Source organism: Lissotriton helveticus, chromosome 5_1 (genome assembly GCF_964261635.1).
Source record: "Lissotriton helveticus chromosome 5_1, aLisHel1.1, whole genome shotgun sequence".
Lineage (NCBI taxonomy): Eukaryota > Metazoa > Chordata > Amphibia > Caudata > Salamandridae > Lissotriton > Lissotriton helveticus.
Genome location: NC_136065.1, coordinates 1,020,920,401 through 1,020,938,663, shown reverse-complemented (window position 1 = coordinate 1,020,938,663; position 18,263 = coordinate 1,020,920,401). Strand labels below are relative to the sequence as shown.

Here is an 18,263-nt window from a genome sequence, read left to right as displayed (position 1 = left end):
CCAGGAAACTTGATAAACATGAGGACTGCCCCACTGAGGCAGAACCCCGGATCTCCATGGTAGAGGACTCCCTTACCACGAAGGATGAAACCCTACAGAATATGGAAAAGGTCCTCCGCGTCATTGCTGCCAAAAATGAGGATTTGTAGGCAAGATACTGCCGAAATAACATCTGCATCCGAGGTGTACCAGATTAAACCAATACCTGGCGCGGGAGGAATATGTGGAGCAACTGTTGCACTGAACCTTCACACGGACGTTTTCTCCTAGTTGCTGGAGGAGGAGGGGGTGCATAGATTCCTGATAGCGAGACCTTCTCCTGGGGGCCCCGGCGCAGACCTTAATTGCCACCTTGTTGAACTTCTGCAATCACGACATGATACACTGTCTGGCCAGGGAAAAAGGGAAACTATCCTTGGATGGCAATGACACTGCATTATATCCATACTTCACTAACTCTGTCAAGGAGGCCTGAAGGAAGTTCCTACCCATCAAAAAGCAGTTGCTCAAGACCAACATACTCTATTCAATATTATATCCAGCTCAGTTGAGGGTAATGCTCACTGTTAGACATGCTTTTAAGACCCCTTAACAGGCGGTTGCGTCCTAAAGTATCTGAGCCGCAAGACATGGCAGAATGCCCAGTGCTACAATAATCACTGTCAGTCGCGCCCCCCTATCCTCTTTATTACTGGTCCATCTGGCTGACTATTACATGATGGTCTTGCTCGTCCGAGAGCGAGCTAGTTTCTGGTTGCTCCGCTATACACATCACAGGCGTAATGGACAGTCTACCCTTGACACCCATGTCTGCGGGGGAACCCAATTGGCCTTTCTGGTGACATCTTGGGGTACTACACCTACTGCTACATTGTTTGCTTCTACCCCGGTTTGGTATGTTTCACACAAATTGAATATGGAGAGGTTAATTAGCAATGACTAAAATATGGTAAATGTCCTGATGGGATTGAGCCGTTAGGGTGGGAGGGATTTTGGTTACAGACACATGTACACTTTCTAGTACACTCATCGTCGGCTGTGGCATTCTTGATTTTACATCCTACATGCCTCACATAGCGATGCAAAAGTTACCATGTGATTGCCTCACTCCTTGCCATGGCACCACATGATCATGGAAGAAGTGCAACCAGGACGTGTGTGACCTGGAATGTGCGGATGCTGGGGAACCCCTACAAAAAGAGACAGGTGCTGGCATTCTTGGACAGACATGTTTCCATGGCCCTACTGCAGGAGACGCACTTGTGGATACCGCATTCGCAAAATTATGGGCAACACATCTGCCTGTCCTCATATTCCTTGTATGCCTGAGGTGTTGCTGTCCTGATAAAGCAAGATCCCCCCCCTCACCCTTCCAGGAAGGGATCCTTTACTGACTGACAAGTCCGCTACATAATTTTATGAGGCCAGACTGGGAGCTATCTCACTCTCAATGGTGAACTGCTATGACCCTAGCACAGGCCCGTGTTTCTTTGACATAGTATGGAGGAAGGCATCCGATCATTTACCAGTGCCAGTGTGCCTGCGAATCCTCAAGCTGGTGGCCTGGGAGGAGGGATGGCGATAATGTGGAAGCCCTGCTAGATGACATCTTTACTGTGCCCTTGAAAATGACGTCAAGCATAATGTGGGGTCAGTGGCGAATATGGGCACAGTTTTAGTACCATTGCAGGTGAATACATTACTAAGCAACATGGGATCTTGAAATCCCTGTGTACACAACTAACCAGTCTGGAATTGGAACTAAAGGACCTGGAGCAGACACTTTCATTGACCAGCACAGCCACAGTGCAGGCCATGCTCGGAGATAAACTCACCAAATATTTGGAAACTGCGGTCAGGGAACCTTAAATAAGAGGGAAATATACTACATATCTATCCTTAAGGAAGGAGAACCCCCTGGGATGGCATTGGCAAATATGATTAAATGCCTCTGGGCAGGTAACATTATCACCCACATTGTGGATGACTGGGTACATTACAGCAGAACGCAGCACAGATTTGGCATATATTTCACACATGTTATACTACACTATATTCCACCAAGGAATCCGTGTTGCCTTCGGATGATAAAAGCCTTAGACCCTGACCTAGACTTTGCTGGCTTTTTTTGTTTTAGGTTTTTTTTGCTTCCAAGGCATTTGACTCACTAGAATGGGACTACCTATTCATCATTGTGGTTGGAATGGGCTTCCCGGGCAAGATGACTGGATTAAGTTGCTCTGTGATACACCGTTTACTAGAATACGAATCAAAAATTACTACTCACCTCCCATTAGCTGTGAATAGTGGGACGAGGCAGGAATGCTCCCTGTCACCTATTCTCTTCGCCCTGGCCCTTGAACCATTGGCAGCTACACTTAGTACACAACTTAGGCCATAGGTACATTAACCAGCACATACGTATGTCTTTCTACGTGGAGAACATGACCCTGTACATCAGAAACCCCAGTGCATGTCTCAATGTGATACTCGGGGATTCATACCTTTCAGGACACTGCAGGTTTCTCCATCAACTGGACTAAGTCTCAGATTTTTCCACTAGCACAATTCACTTCACCCCAGACTTCCCCATGGAGTTGTGCAGCAAATCTGTGAAATGTTTATTAATCTGGGTCCATCAAGGCATGGATATCGTACTACAGAACAACTACTGAAAGACCCTGAACATCTGTGAGATGCCAACGGACCTGAGAATCGCAGTGTTGTGGCTGGCGTCTTTAAACTATGGAAATGAGCAACATGATCTATACACCATAACTGTCCCCCGCCCAACGTCTAGACTCTGAGACATATAGGGTCCCCCCTTTGATAATTTCTTTGGAATACACCCATACAGGCTCACAGTTCAGATATCCTCAGGACCCACTTGAGGCAACCGTCATGCCCACCTAGCGCCTTCCTGTTGATCCGCTGTCGGAGCACAGCTGACACTCCAGGCCACTAATGCTGCATTGCTCTGTGCAGGGGGAGCTGGTAGGAATGGATCATTTGATTAATGTTGTGACCTTGCATCGAAGGTATGGGTATATCGCACACTGCTGTATGAGTGTTGATAAAAAATGGATGTGTCTGACGTGTTTTCCCTCAATGCGTTCCTTCCCCTCGTTGAACACCGGATAATTCTAGTGAGAACGGACAACACTACTGCCATGTTTTACCTACAAACGCAGGGTGGCACACACTCCCAGCAGTTGTCTGCTCTAGGTCACAGCATTTGGCAGTGGGTGATACATCAAGGAGTCTATCTCCTCACACAGTACATACCCGGAGTGGACAACGGTTTTGCAGACCTGCTCAGCAGGATGCATCAACAAGAACGCCAGTGGGAACTCCACTACCAAGCTCTATTCTCGTCCTTCCAGCGTTGGGGGTTCCCTCACATAGACCTGATTGTCACTGCTGAAAATCCATAATGCCCAAACTTCACCTCCAGTTTCTCTCACCCACAGTCCATGGGCAATGCACTACGGATAAACTGGTCCGGGATCTTCTACACTTTTCCGCCTCTCCCACTTCTTCCATTCATGGTAAGGAAGCTTTGGCAAATATCCCTCGCTTTTACTTTAGTATTTGAATGACTGATGCCACAGAGACCAGATCAAACAGCATCCCACTGAAATTGTAGTCTCTTGTTGGCATAATAAAAGCAGTAAGATCTTGAAAATTGTCACTCAGTCTACCCTGATGATCTGCAGATCGAAGACCTAGTGTGGTGAATATTCTTGCCTATTTCAGTGTTGCAAATTTAAATCTACTAAAGCCTTATTAACCCCGTCAGATCCACGCAGTCTCATGCCACCATTGCTCTTCTTTGACATTATTATGAGAGCCAGCCATTCAGTTTCTTCAGTGGATACTATCACTCTCTCCTCCTTTAACTTGTCTATTTCCTCCCATACTGATTCATAGATACTTCAAGATAATCTAAATGTAGTCACAAATAGTACAGTTACCCGATTTAACTTGCTCCTATAAACATAAGACTATAGTTATCCTCATTTTTTGTAAACTTTCCCAAATCCAGAGCAAATTTCCCCCTCAACAATTTTTACTCCAGTTTCACTATGTTGTTTACCTCATCATTTTCCTGTGGTTGCATGTTGGGATCCAGACCCCCGCCCAAATCTTTCTGATTAGGCCAGCTCGAGATGTTATTGCCCTTGACTGACATATCAGTTAGTCAAAAAGCTTGACTGACATATATAACTTTCCTACCCTGAGCCTCCTCTTATCCTTTCAACATTGCATTGAAAATGGCCTCTCTTCTTACTGTAACTTGACCCCTTTTCCAGACTTTTCTTTAAATACTACTTCAATAATGATCATCAAACATATAGAAGAGTCAAACATCATCACCAACTCCTTGCAATATAATTCCACTCTCTCAGAAGAGAATCCCTTGCCCCGGTCACACAATGTCAAAACATTCTCATCACACACCTCTCTGATGCCTTTGCTTTTCTTTGTTGTTCGAAACTCCTTTTAACCACTCTTACTGCACACGACCTTCCAATCCGGATCCTCTCTACTGTGCTCCATATATTCTACTTGTCCCCCATATGTTCTACTTGTCCACACCAGAAACACTGCCATTTGAACTTGTTTTCCTTTTCAGTGCACTATATCCTGTGCTCCACATTTTTGGCTACCTACAGAGTTTCACTCAGAGATGTTTCGTCCTTCAACCACACTCTTAATCTCCGTTCATCTCCAATTAATTTAAACATGAATTACTTACCCTCTCATCTGTTAAGGCTCCAGAAATTATTGGTCACAGTCAACTTCCTTAGTGCTGTGAAAAACGCTTCTACTGTTATTCATTTTGAACACTTCGCCCAAAATGATATTGCTCTGAATTGGTACTGATATTGTCATATTAATTCAACCCCCTTGCAGCCTCTTGCTCTCAGTCTGTTAAGGAGTCCAGTATTTCCTGTCCTTCAGCCTCACCTCAAAACAATGTAAAAGAAGAGAATTTTCATCCTACAAACTCTTGTGTGATCCTTTTTTCTACGTCAAGGGTGAAGGACTAAGGAAGAACTGTGGGAGAATGCCTTTTGCACATCCGTAAAGTTTCAGCGATGGTCTTTACAAAGTAACTAAGCACCTCTAAATTGCATAAAAGATTTCAGGGAACTTAACCACAGGAGAAAATGAAATCATTAATTACACATTAGAGCTCTGAAAATAGAATGTGTTTGTCCCTGACTAATTGAAAGTAACACCCTGAAAAGTAGGTGTGCACATTACGGATATGTATTGGTGCACGAGTAGAGTCAGATATGCACATCCCAGTCACTTGATCACAGTGTATCACTATTAAGGGTGTTCCTCTCTCCGTACTTTGTACAGGCAAAGAAAGGTGAGCACTTGAGGAAGATACTACAAGCCCCTTAGCCAAGTTCCCTCGACAGTTTGTCCGAAATCCTCTAACCGTACTGATAAAGTGAGAATGCTGTCACAAACTGCCAGATGAGTGATGCATAATTTTAATATGGAGCACCACCATTTAAGTTGATTCAGTCTGCTACAGGTTGAATTTGACAATTTCTACCAATCATTCGTCCGCTGAACCAGACAAACCCACCTTTCACAGCCCTTTAAGATGATTTTGAGCTTACAGATGCAGACATCTGATGACATATGATGTCCCACACACTGCGTGGTAAGGTCGCTCTTTTGCCTAGTCAACTTCCTTGCTTCTTGGGAAGCGTGTTGCTATGACCATGAACCAATGATGTTACCTGGTTGGGTTCCCTGCCTCCTATTCCCAGAAGCACAGATGGAGACAGTAGGTGGTGAAACGATGAAAACATATGATGAATATGGAATTATTCCTCACTAAACTGATGCCCCCTTATCGCCTGGAGTACTTTCACTCATCTTCTTCACTCTGATATGCCTCTTCTAGCACCGCATACTGTGCATCCAAACCTTCCGGCAAACGGAACACATATCCCACTGGTGTGTTGGGGTGTAGAACTCTTTTCGCCAATGTAAAAGAGAAGCTGCACACTTGAGTTTAGTGAACATCTTTAGATTTAATATTCACTCCTCACCCACCTGCAAAATAAGGCTAAGTGACTCCAAGAGATTGCCAGTACAATAACATACATTTCAGTGTGGACTCACCCTACATTCTAATTTAGAACCACCGCGCCTAACAGTTAGATGTCACATTAGCCTTTGTGGTTTTTAAAAAAAAAATGTTTTACAGGATATGTTGGGCTCCTCACAGTGTCTGCTGTCTGTCATTATTTAACACATTTTCACTGATCTGATCTGTCAGATGTGGTTGTAGACTTTCTAATCTGTCGAAAGATAATGTGTAAATATTGTCTTGACTACTTTAATCAAATCAATGGGCTTATACACTTATTCTTTACGGTTTTGGTTTACGCAGAGGCAAATACGTCACAGATAATTGTTTCCTTGAGATTTAAGTGAAATGCAGCAACAGGAACTTACATTCTCACATTTTTGTTGCTTAGGTGCAAATTGTGACTCCTGTGAAGGGGTGCTATGATTTCACCCTTTGTACAGTCTCCTGGGTCTGCCAACCAACTAGAGCAATTTGGAAAAGGGTTCTCAATCTCTTGGTTCACCGAGGATAAGTTGAGCCGAACTAATACTTTTGTGTTATGACTTCTTGTCACTTGTTTAATTCAGAAAATTCATCCATTAGCTTACATGTTGTAGCAGGTGTGGCACTCATTGATTTTCCATGCTCATGGCCGAGAGCTGTTCCCTATAAACCCTGTCAGTACTCTGTAGATGACACTGCATGTATTTTTCAGTAGAACCATCCCTTCTATAGGTTTTTGGGAACTCAGCGGTTTACAGTCTCCTCCTGACAACAGTCAATTTCGGACTTACTCTGTCCTTCCTTTCTGCTTGGTTGGTCGTTATCCTATGATGAGAGGTCCACGTTTCACCTTGCAGTACCACATTGTTGTAAATAATGCTGATTAAGATCCTGGTGAGGGTTCCACACATCTGGGACATTTCTTGTTTCTGGCAGGAGAAAGATCCTGGAAAAGATTATTTAAATCAGCCTCTGTCTTGAGACTACCTCCATGAAGGTTCTTGCGGGAAACTGTTAACAGCTTCTTCCGGTCTTCGGGCTCAATCTCTGTTTGCTGTCTTGCTCAGCTCCTCCCTCCTCAACTCTCCTTAGCCAAGCTGTGTTCATCTAGCCTTCAGGACATCCTGCATTCCATGCATGACATCTCACGATTACTTAGCACTGGATGCTTCTGGAAAAAAAAAATCTTCAGCTCACAGGTACATAGTAGTTGCACTGACAAACCACCCAGCAAAACCTTTACACCAAGCAGACGTAAATGCTGAGAAACAATCTAAACTAAGGAAAACTGCTATCTGCAGTCCAGCTCAACTCACTGACTTGCCTGCCGACTATCTCGCTTTCTGAAACGACCTATAGATAGTGCCTTCTAGGCACTACTGAAATAGTTTCCTTTTGCTGCTGCTGTCATTAATTCATTTTCCTTGAATTGTATCCTTTCCTAAATATGTTTTCTTTTCTTTTTTTTAAGGTCTAGCCTACCAGGTAGCTCAAGCTGTCTTGTTGCTACAGACCTATTGGGAACTTACCGTGGGCTTACAGTATGCCCATTGCTTGGCTTTATTATCACTCTCATTTGCTTGCTTCTCATTCGGTGGCTTACCTCCTCATCTTATGTTTATCTTCTGCAGCATAGGCTCTTTATAAGACATTTGACTGACTGATTTGTAGCCTTCCAATGCTCACATTTAGGGAGCAAATGACTGAATCCTGTGGAAAGTAAGTTAGGCTTTGGCAAGCATTTCCCTTTACATTTCTAAATTTCTTTATTAATACTTCACAGGCAAGCAATGTCAAAGCCAACAACTTAATGTTTTTAATATTAAGGCAAGACCATGTGGCTTTGCCAATGCTTTCCATATATTGAGCCCAAACCGAGCAGCTCGGTAGGTAGATTCATTGTTAAAATAAGCTTTCCTGCAGACACAAGTATCCCAAGCTATAGCATTCAGGACCCTCTAACATGGGCAGTAATCAGTGTTAGTAACCTTGCTGGTGAATGTTCACCAGTGTACTAGATGCACAGCATTGAATATGGAATCAACCCTTAACGATATTGCGAGACAAAAGAAAAACCAATCATTCGATTGTTTTATACAAAAATATGTGTAATGAACATAAAGACTTGAAACCAGTACACTCAATATATGATTACACTATTTGTAGATGCCTAAATGAAATTTCTTTCAGTCAGGTTGTCTGTGTCCTCTGCCCAAGTCTCTCTGGAGAGATTTGAGTTTAATTTAACTGAGTTTAATATAATTAGACACTCTTTTCCTGCTACCACCTATGTTCAGACCAGAGCCAGAACAAAATGTTCTTTGAGACCCAGATTTACATACTCCGGTGTCCTTCAATTGGTTTATTTATGAGCCAAAGATCCAAAATTGTCCTGCGTGACATATATAAAGAATCTTTAGCCAGGACTAGTAATATATCCTTCAGGCCACGAAAGCTTAAAGCATGTTTTTTAATCAAGAAAGGAGGTTTGTTCTTGCTTTATCACACAGATAAAATCAGAAAACAAAATACTTTGCTCTTTTGCAGCAAGTATGGGCCATTACTATCACACTATATAGTAAAACAATCAGGCCACCATTGGACACTATCAGTGCGTTTCATGTGTAATACAGCTAGAACAAAACTCATTTCTTGATCAAAAAAACGTGCTCTAAGCTTTTTGGGCCGAAGGATATATTACTAGCCCTGGCTAAAGATTCTTTATAGAAAAGGAATTTTAACCTATGACCAAAGAACGAAGTACTTAAAAGCATTAAAGCACTTAGAACAAGAATACCGGTGGGGCTTAAATTTCCAAATGCAACAATGACTTAACCGATCTGTGGAAAATTAGTTGTAGATATATTTCTTACAGACTTCAATAGTCCATTCCAAAACTGGGTAGCATGGAGAAAAAAAGTTTGATCGCCAGCTTTTGTTGGTAAGTATCAAGGTACAGCAAGTAAAGATTTATCCAGGAATCTGAGTGTACATACAGTGCATAGATCTTTAGTTTAGACATGTTGAATACGAGGGCAGAGTCACAAACAACACATGGGGACAGACAAGATTGCTCGTAATGCAGTAGGTCTCAATTCCTTACTAAGGGCCTGATTTACAGTTCGGAGGACTGGTCACAAACATGAGGGATATCCTGTCCGTCTTAAAAAAAAGTGCCATAGAATATAACGCACTTGTTATAGTGTGAACCGGATGTCCATCACATTTGTGATGGAGTAACATTTGTGATGAGGTAACCCATCTGCCAAAACTCTAAATAGGGTTCTAATGTTTGTGAATATCTGTACTTTTGTACTGAGCAACTATAATTGTGTTACTTGTTAATATTGTAACTCATTGTGTGGGATAAATGAACCTTGTGATTTGAAAAATTACTGTGATTCTAATGTATGTCGTGATCATTAGTTTTGACTTTTACTCTCTCTTCCTGGTAGGTGTTCTTCAGGTGATCAAGCAGTATGTCCAGATCCCTGTGTTTGTAATGATCCGTCCACGTGGAGGGGATTTTCTGTATTCAGACCGTGAGGTGGAAGTGATGAAGGTAGAAATCCGCCTTGCAAAGATTCATGGTGCTGATGGTTTGGTCTTTGGAGCCTTAACTGAAGATGGCCGCGTAGATGCAGAGCTCTGTATGGAACTGCTTGGTAAGGGCACTTCTTGAAACTGTTGGGTAGTCCAGTGCTTGAAATGTTTGGAAACACTAGAAGATAGTGGGCAAGAGGGATAGTACAAAAGACGAGAGATCGCACATGGCAGCGTATAAAGAGAAATATCCTGTCATGATTTACCAGCAAGATAATAGTGTTGAAGCACGACATTCCTTACAATTTTAAGAAGTACAATTCTCTCTGTTATTTTAAGTATTATTCTCACCTCACGTGCTGCAGACCTTCACATTATTTGTGTCTGGTTCAATTCCGACGTAATGTACATAGATGGGGAAACGTGCAAAATGCTGCTGAGAAACTATGGCATTGATTTGCTAATCGAGAGCTGCATTGAAATTGTGATTAACTTTGGACTTGGGTAAGCTTTGGCCTAGAAATGCTGGCTAAAGACAGTGTGTGAAAAACCTGAGCATGGACTATGTATCGCACTGACTGTTCCAATGCATTCTTCTCTAACTACCGCTTTTAGCGCATTCCCCTCAACTGCTCTAGTGTCCATGTTTCCCCACTTCGCAGTTAGGTAATTCTCCAGAGCAGTCTTTAACTCCGCCCTGTAAGTTACATCTGTAAGGAGATCAGAAGGCATATATCATGACCTGATCCCACTCGACTTCTCGTCTCAGGCCAGTGTCAGCAATGTTGGGGCATGATCTGAGAGAAACCTGACCAAATGTTTCACCACTTCTAGCCAGTAATGATCCAGGCCTTCCACCAGGAAACGGTCCTAGCGACTGTAGGTATTGTGAGTCCGGTAGTGACAGGTGTATTCATGACCACCCTGGTGCAGTGTTCAACAACCATCCAGTAGAGATGGTGCATCACTCTCCTTAGCAAATCCACTATTAGCGGTTTGGTGCCCATTTTGGGCAGATAGCAGTCCTCCACCCCTTCAAAGATACAGTGAAAATCTCCTGCCCAGATTACACTGCCAATGAACAAATCCTGCATCCCTTCAAAGAAATGCCGGTAATGAACATTGGAATCATACAAGTTTATGATCATTACCCCTTGTCATCCAGAGTGCCCTGTAACAGGACATTGCGTCCTTTCACATCCGCTTTGCTATAGATGTTCTTAAAGGGGACCCCAGGAGCCTCCCAGATGGCCACCCATCTAGCGTAGGATGAGCAAGAGGCCGACGATAACTGACCCCTCCATTTGTTGTTTAGCTTTTGTGTTTCCTCCCCATAAGATGTGTTTCCTGGAGACGAGCAATTTGAATCTTATGGCGCCTAAGAAACGAGTGGACCATGTAACGATCGGAGTAGTCTCGTAGCCCATGGACAATAATTTGATCTGCCATAGGCATAGTTTCTGTATGTGGCCCCACCTCCAATCCTGCCCCCCCCCAGAGATTCCACATTCAAAGCCACCAAACAGGAGAACATGTGCACTGTTGAGAATCCAACACCGTAATGAACATCAACTAACAAACCCAAACAGTGGGATTTAAAAAAAAAAACTACCCCGGTTAGGCAGCGTATCAACAGTAGGCCACACTGTGAAACCAACTGAGTTCTTGGTGTCAGGACCCACAGCCTAGCCCGATCCTCCAATCATTGCCTACCACTGACATGGAGAGGCTACTCAACAAGTCACACCCCACATCCAAAAATGTAATGACTTTGTAAACGAACCAGATCATAACATACCCCGGCAGATGATCACTATGCAATCCAACAGACCCAGTTATGCAAACCCCTACCATTGACACTCAACATGCGATGGGAAAAAAACAAGTTGAGGAAAGAAAGGTCGTCAGACAGTATTGCAGAAGTTTGTACATTAATTGCTACATCATGTCGCAGAATGGTTCTGCATCGAATCCTCCTGTATTGGCAAGTTCCCCCACGACTCCAGTTGCACGGCCATAGCCATGGTCCCATTGTCCTGAATCTCCAACCTCCAATCTCCACTCCTCTCAAGCGGCTGTCAGCCCTCAGACTCAGCTCCCCCACCAGCTATCCAGTTGGAACCCTCTGCATCGGCCGGCCTATGGGTTCGAGTCCTTCAGGTCCTGTACATTCCTACTTCACGCTATCCTAGACCTCCAGGCAACGCCACACATCATCAGGATGATCATAAAACTGTGATATGCACCCCGATAACGCACTCAGCCTGGCTAGGTACAACAGCATGTAACAAAGGCCCATTGAGCAAGGCTTTACTTTGACCTCCAAGAATGTTTTCCAGGCACCCTGCACCTTGTTTGTGTAATCCAGATAAATAGATAACCTTTGGTTGTCATATCTGGCAGTGTCAGTGTCCTTGGTCACCCAGAGGATACAGTCCCTGTAATTCAGTATGTGGTCTATGGTGGCCTGCGGTAGAGCCTCAGGATGAGCGGAGCCACCAACTCACTGTGTGCCCTCTCAATGGCAAACATGGGGAACAGACCACAGGGCTTCAGGGTGCCACAAATCCTTCAATCAACAAGGTGCTCTGTGGCTGACCTCTCTGCCCGCTCCAGGAACTCCAACAGGTGGACATTATTGCAGCATAACCGCCCCTACGCATCCTCCAATCTGTCCTCGAAGGCCCCAGATCTGATCGTGACACCTGCAGCCTACTTCCGCAAAGTGGCTACCCCAGTTTTAAGCTCTTCAATGGAACTCTCGGCCAGCTTGACATTTTCAGAGACCTAGTTGAGGTCTGTGCAACGTAAATTGACCTCGAGGGCCACAGCCAGTCAGTCAGTCAGTCGAATTCACTTTATTCGGTTAATTAAAACCATAAAAGCATACTACAAAAAATACATAAAATGTTACAATTACACAACATCAACAAAATACAGAAGAAAAACGGTGTGAACATATACAAAACACATCATAATAAAAAGTTTAAAAAATCTCAATGTTAAAAATGATCTAATTCATATTATTCCTTTTTTTCCTTATTCTGACCGCCGCAGTTAGAAAATTAGCAATATTAACAGTTTCCCACACATTCGTCAGCATCTGTAAATACATAAAAGCAGGTTTAGCCTGTAAAAATCCTTTGCCCCTTAAAATAGGTAAAATGAACCGCCTCCGAACATGGATCAAGTATTCACAAAATAAAATAAAATGCATTGAGTCCTGGGTCGAAAAACTGTCACATGAACAAACACCCAGGTCCTCAATCTTTTTCCATCCCTTCGGTTCGGCCAGCAGTAAATGTAACTGATTAAATCTAAATCGTACTAAAAGGAAGCAGTGATGGTGGTTTGTAACTAGATTTAAATAGGGTTCCATAGTACTTGAGGTGGACAATAATTGGTGTATCCGCACTAGCGGTTTTCTGATCTCACTGGCCTCCCTATCCATCTGTGCAACCTGCAAAAACGTGTTTTTTTCCCAGAACAAATCTGCTTTAATCACATTTTCTGGTGAAATAAACATTTCTGGCCTTCCTAGTATAGTAGCAAGTTTTTTTACGTGGCTCAGCCAAGGGATTCTACTTGCATAATCAAGTGTTAAACAATCGCAAATAATTTCCTGATTCATCCCTAGCTCAGGGTTTGTCCAGATGCCTATCCACTTTAATAAGGGTGCCATTCTGATTAGGTCAGATACAAAGCCTAACCCGAATTCTTGATGAATTATAATAGAGGATGTTGACTGAGGGACAGATAGCAAATTTCTAAGAAATTTATTTTCAACTATTTGAATGTCCCTCGAATCCCTGTATCCTCATATGTTAGATCCATAACATGCTATGGTGATACATTTGGCCCTATAGATGTTTAACATTGCTTGCATAGGCTTTGCCCCCAATCTGCGGGCGAAGTCAAGAACAGCTAAGGTGGATCTGGCCATAACATTTCTTTTAGATTTCATTTGTGGAATCCAAGATCCCCCTGCATCAAATAAGATCCCTAAATAAGTGAACAAGTTAACCCATGATATCACATTATTTTCACAAACAAGAGTCTTTAATTTCCTTGGTTTACGCCCTAATATCATTGTGCGCGTTTTAGAAAAATTAACATCCAAGTCCAATGACTTCATAAAATCGGTAAAGGAACTTGAAAGATGCTGGAGGCCAATTGCAGCTCTAGATATCAAGGCAGCGTCATCCGCGTATAGGAGAGCCTGGATTAACCGCTCTCCCACACGTGGACTGTCCTTGCTTGCTCCTATTAACACAGTCTCCAAATTATTAATATATAAAGTGAATAGGAGTGGTGCTAGAATGCATCCCTTTCTCACGCCTTTAACAATACGGATGCTGCTGGTAAGATGGATTTTTTGGTCGAATTTAACTGTAGCAGATAGGTCTTTAGGTAAATCAGCCAGGAAATTTACAATGTTCTTATCTAGACCAAGTTTTAATAACAACTGCCAGAGTTTTGATCTATTTACTCTATCGAAAGCAGAAGAAAGGTCCATAAAGGCTAGATAAAGAGAACCTTTCTTTGCGATCGTATATTTCCCGGCCAATAAAGATACATTTAAACACTGGTCCATGGTTCCTCTCCCTTTCCTAAACCCATACTGTAGATTTGAGAGGATGTTACAATCATTTAACCAATCCGTGAGTTTCCAAAGGATAACTCTACCTAAAACTTTCACAGCAGAGTTTATCAATGAGATAGGCCTATAACATCAAGGGTCTCCTCTATTTCCCTTTTTAAAAACCGGGACTATAATTGACAGAGACAAAGATTGTGGTAGGCCAAACTTACATGCTGCGGAAAAAACATTACCAAGGATATAAGACCATAAAGAAACATTCGTTTTAAAAAGATCCACCGGGACACCACCCGGACCAGGTGCTTTATTACTTGACATCTGGTCAATAGCCATAGCCACCTCCCTAGCAGTGAACACTAGGGTGTAGCTCTCCACAACATAAGGTGTGCTTTGGGGCTCCTTATCCCCTTGGTCCCCGTAGATATGTTTAAAGTGGTTAAGGCACTCCGCTTCTGGGATGTTACAGGCCAACAAGCCGCTCTTATTATTTGAATAGAACAGCTTGTTGACAACATGCAAGAACTTCGCACTATTTTTAATTACATCTGTGGAAAGTAATTCAATCCATGCTTCCTCTCTAATTTCTTTTTTACGTGTATATACTGCTAGATTATAGTTTTTCCAAAGGTTGGCTATAAGGGGTTTGTCATGTGGTTTTTGTTTCAGAGCAACCGTCAACTATTGGTGAGCAGAAGAGCACTCGTGGTCAAACCATATCTCACCTCTATTAGGGTATTCCTTACAGGTGGACGTTAAAGCCCCAGCCATATGATTACATATTTTGACATAGGCCACAAGAATCTTGCCATCCAGAGTCCTAGGATCACAGCAGAGCTCTAACTCCGATCCTGCTTTAACATCCAACTCATTACAAAATTCATCAGGGATCAACTTAGAACACTTGAGTCTATGTCCCTGTCTTTATATTTAATAGGTAGATTAGGGACACATCTGTTAGTCTCCAAATTAAGCCCAATTCCTCCAACCAAAATCAAAGCAACGTATTGTGGTCACTAAACTGTGACAATATAGCAGTAAAATCTTTAACATAAGGTTCCAAGGAGGAACCAATAAAGATACAGTCAATAGTTGTGTTCACTCCCCTACCTTTAAAAGAGGGTACAACAACCTCGCCACTCCCTTCAGTTGGGTAAAGGAGACCAAACTCCGCCAGAATGTCATCAAGAAGTTCACCTTGTAGCGTATGTTCAAAATGGGTATCCATGTATTTCACCGGACCTAAACTATCTGTAACCTGGCAATTTTTTAGACATAAATGAATATTAAAATCACCCAAAATCATTACCGAATAAAGTGTGACCTGTTTATCCTTGTATGATTCCAGAAACAATTTAAGACTAGATTAGATGCTCTATAGCATTAGATCTATCAAATGAGTTATAAAAGTTCACGATTAGGATCCTAGTTGCACCATTGGGATTCATTTCAAATGCTAGACAGTTCGATAAACCGAGATCCAATTTACGATGGCTACCTGCAACCTTTAGTGATATCATAGTTATAAGACCACCTTTGGATCTGCCCGCTATAGAGGGCCTAGCTGACTCCGCATATGTTGCATAACCATCCAGCCAAAAAATGTTGTCAACTTCCCATGTTTCTTGAAGCCCAATAACATCATAATCCCTTAATAAATCGTTCCACAAGGGTCATCCATTGTGTTTCTTAATGCAGCTATGTTCCAGCTCAGTATTTTAGCTTGATGGCACTTTTGTCCCATATCTGTTGGGCAGGGTATTTGGGTCCACCCCCTGAGTGTCTAAGACTTGCCCCTGTATAGGGGAGCCACCCATCAGTCAATCATTGACGTCCATCTGGCTCAGTGGGGAGAATCTATTTGTTAATTTTAGCCTGTGATTGACAGAGCTTACCCCAACATCACTCCCCAAGATTAGGGGGGCAGCAAGATTTCCACCCAATCCATTCTGAGAGTGATGGTTACCCCATGGCCTAGAACTAATGTCCAGTTCATGCCTGTAAGGGTCTAATTGCTAGTTAGACCGGGGTATGAGGTTGTATGATTGATTGACCAGCCATTTTGAGCGGGTAAAAAAGGAAAATGCAGTAATACCCTCTTTGCCCCCATGATTGTTAACTTGAAAAAGCAAACCCGCAATATTCCTCTGGTCAAAATTAATAACAACACAATCGCCCTCCTTCTGTTTGGGGCAGTGACCTACCCACCCAACCCGTCTAGCCATAATAACTTTTGAAGATGCTTTAAATCCTCCTTCAGAGTGCGAAGCACACCTAAATTTAACTTTACGGATTAACTCATTATGTGCTTCCACAACGTTTCCCTTGAGTGGGGGTACCTCTGTTAAAACTGCCACTAAAGGGTTAGCCTCAGGTGGTAGATGGAGCCTAACCTGGTTAACCCCACCGTTAAATTACACATTTCTGCCTTTGTTCTTGTTTCCGACTTCCTAGGTATCCCAGCCTGATTATCATTCATTTTGGCTTCTTGGGGCAACTTCCCAGTCGTAATCCCTGGGTAAGACACAGTAGTGTCACCCACCCCCAAGGGAGTCACCTTGGTTACATGTAGAGTGTTCTTACATGTAGAGTGTTCACGCGCCCCATGGTTAAACACCAACTTGAGATCTACCGTCTATTAGACGATACCAATGTAGATATTCTCTTTCTGTCGGAGACTTGGCTGACAGAAGATTCTGTACCCGATATCCTAGCCGCTCTCCCCAATAGCTACTATATCCTACATGTCAACCGTCCTGGAGGGCAAGTTGGTGGTGGAGTCGCAGCCATTATCCGTAAAGAATACGTTTTTTCCATCTTAGACTGCACTCCTATCCCCAACTCCCAAACCCTTGTCATCCAGCTCCGCTCAATTACTACCTCCCTCATCTGTGTTCTCATGTACAGACCCCCCACCTACATGCCTTCCTTTGCTCTTTCAGTCGGGGAACTCCTTTCCCAGCTCCTTATAAATCACTCCAGAATTCTTTTCCTGGACGATTTCAATTACTGGCCCTCCGACCCCCAAGAAAGCCGACTGTCTGAACTGTTCACTGAAACCCTTACTAGCTTGAACTATCAGCAACTGATTTTTACCTCCACTCACTGTAAGGGTCATATACTTGACCAGGTCTGGGTGGCCAATCTTGACTTTTCACCTCCACTGATCACCCCTTGTACCTGGTCAGACCATTACCTTATCTCCCTTTCTGTTGACCTTCCCAGCTTTCACCGCCCTTCGCGCCCTGCTGGCATCACGGCCCGCAACTGGAAAAATGCCAATATGACTACATTTCATTCTCTCTTGGCAGCCTCAATTCCTCCAGCTCCTGAATCTGTTTCTCACCAAGCCTCCACTCTTAAGCTTTGGCTGAAGGCAGCTGCCGACGTTGTAGCTCCTCTAAAGACTATCAAAATCTCACGCCCCCATGACGCCCAGCGATGGTTTACCGACCAGCTGAAACTTGATAAGCTAGCCCTCCGCCAGGCTGAGCGTTGCTGGCGCCAGAAGTACGATCCTGCACTCAAGACTGAATTTACGACTTTACTAATTAAATATAAATCTTCTATTCTAGAGGCTAAGACTTCCTACTTTTCACGCAAAATCCTGGAGTCGGCTTCAAAAGCCAAGGACATCTTTTTAATTGTCAATGAGCTTTCCCTCCCTGATCGTATTACCCTCCCCCCCGTCCCCACCCAGGCTTTGTGTGATGAGCTCAATGCCTTTTTTCAGGACAAGATTTCCACAATTAAAAATAACATCTCTCCACCTTCTCCTTCCAAATTATTCCCCCTCCCTTCTGAAAACGTCCATAAATTCCACACCTTCCCTCCCATTTCCATCACTGAATTTCACAGCCTTCTCCATAAAGTCAGTTCTGGCTCCCCTAGGGACTGCTGCCCTCCACATATCTTCAAAGAAATCTTTAGGCTCTGCCCCGACCCCGCCCTGGCCCTTCTCAACTCCTCCTTAACATCTGGAGTTGTTCCAGAGGCTTTTAAGCAGGCCATAGTGCT

The 18,263-nt window shown here is 43.3% G+C and overlaps 1 protein-coding gene across 6 annotated transcripts in view; it reads left to right on the top strand.

The window, feature by feature from the left end:
- Positions 1 to 18,263, top strand: part of CUTC (cutC copper transporter) — a 290,281-nt gene that overhangs the window by 156,398 nt on the left and 115,620 nt on the right. For all 6 annotated transcript variants that reach the window (XM_078643544.1, XM_078643539.1, XM_078643545.1 and 3 more), the window contains one exon: positions 9,562 to 9,771. In XM_078643544.1, the coding sequence (XP_078499670.1) occupies positions 9,562 to 9,771 (210 nt within the window). The remainder of the gene's footprint in view (positions 1 to 9,561; positions 9,772 to 18,263) is intronic.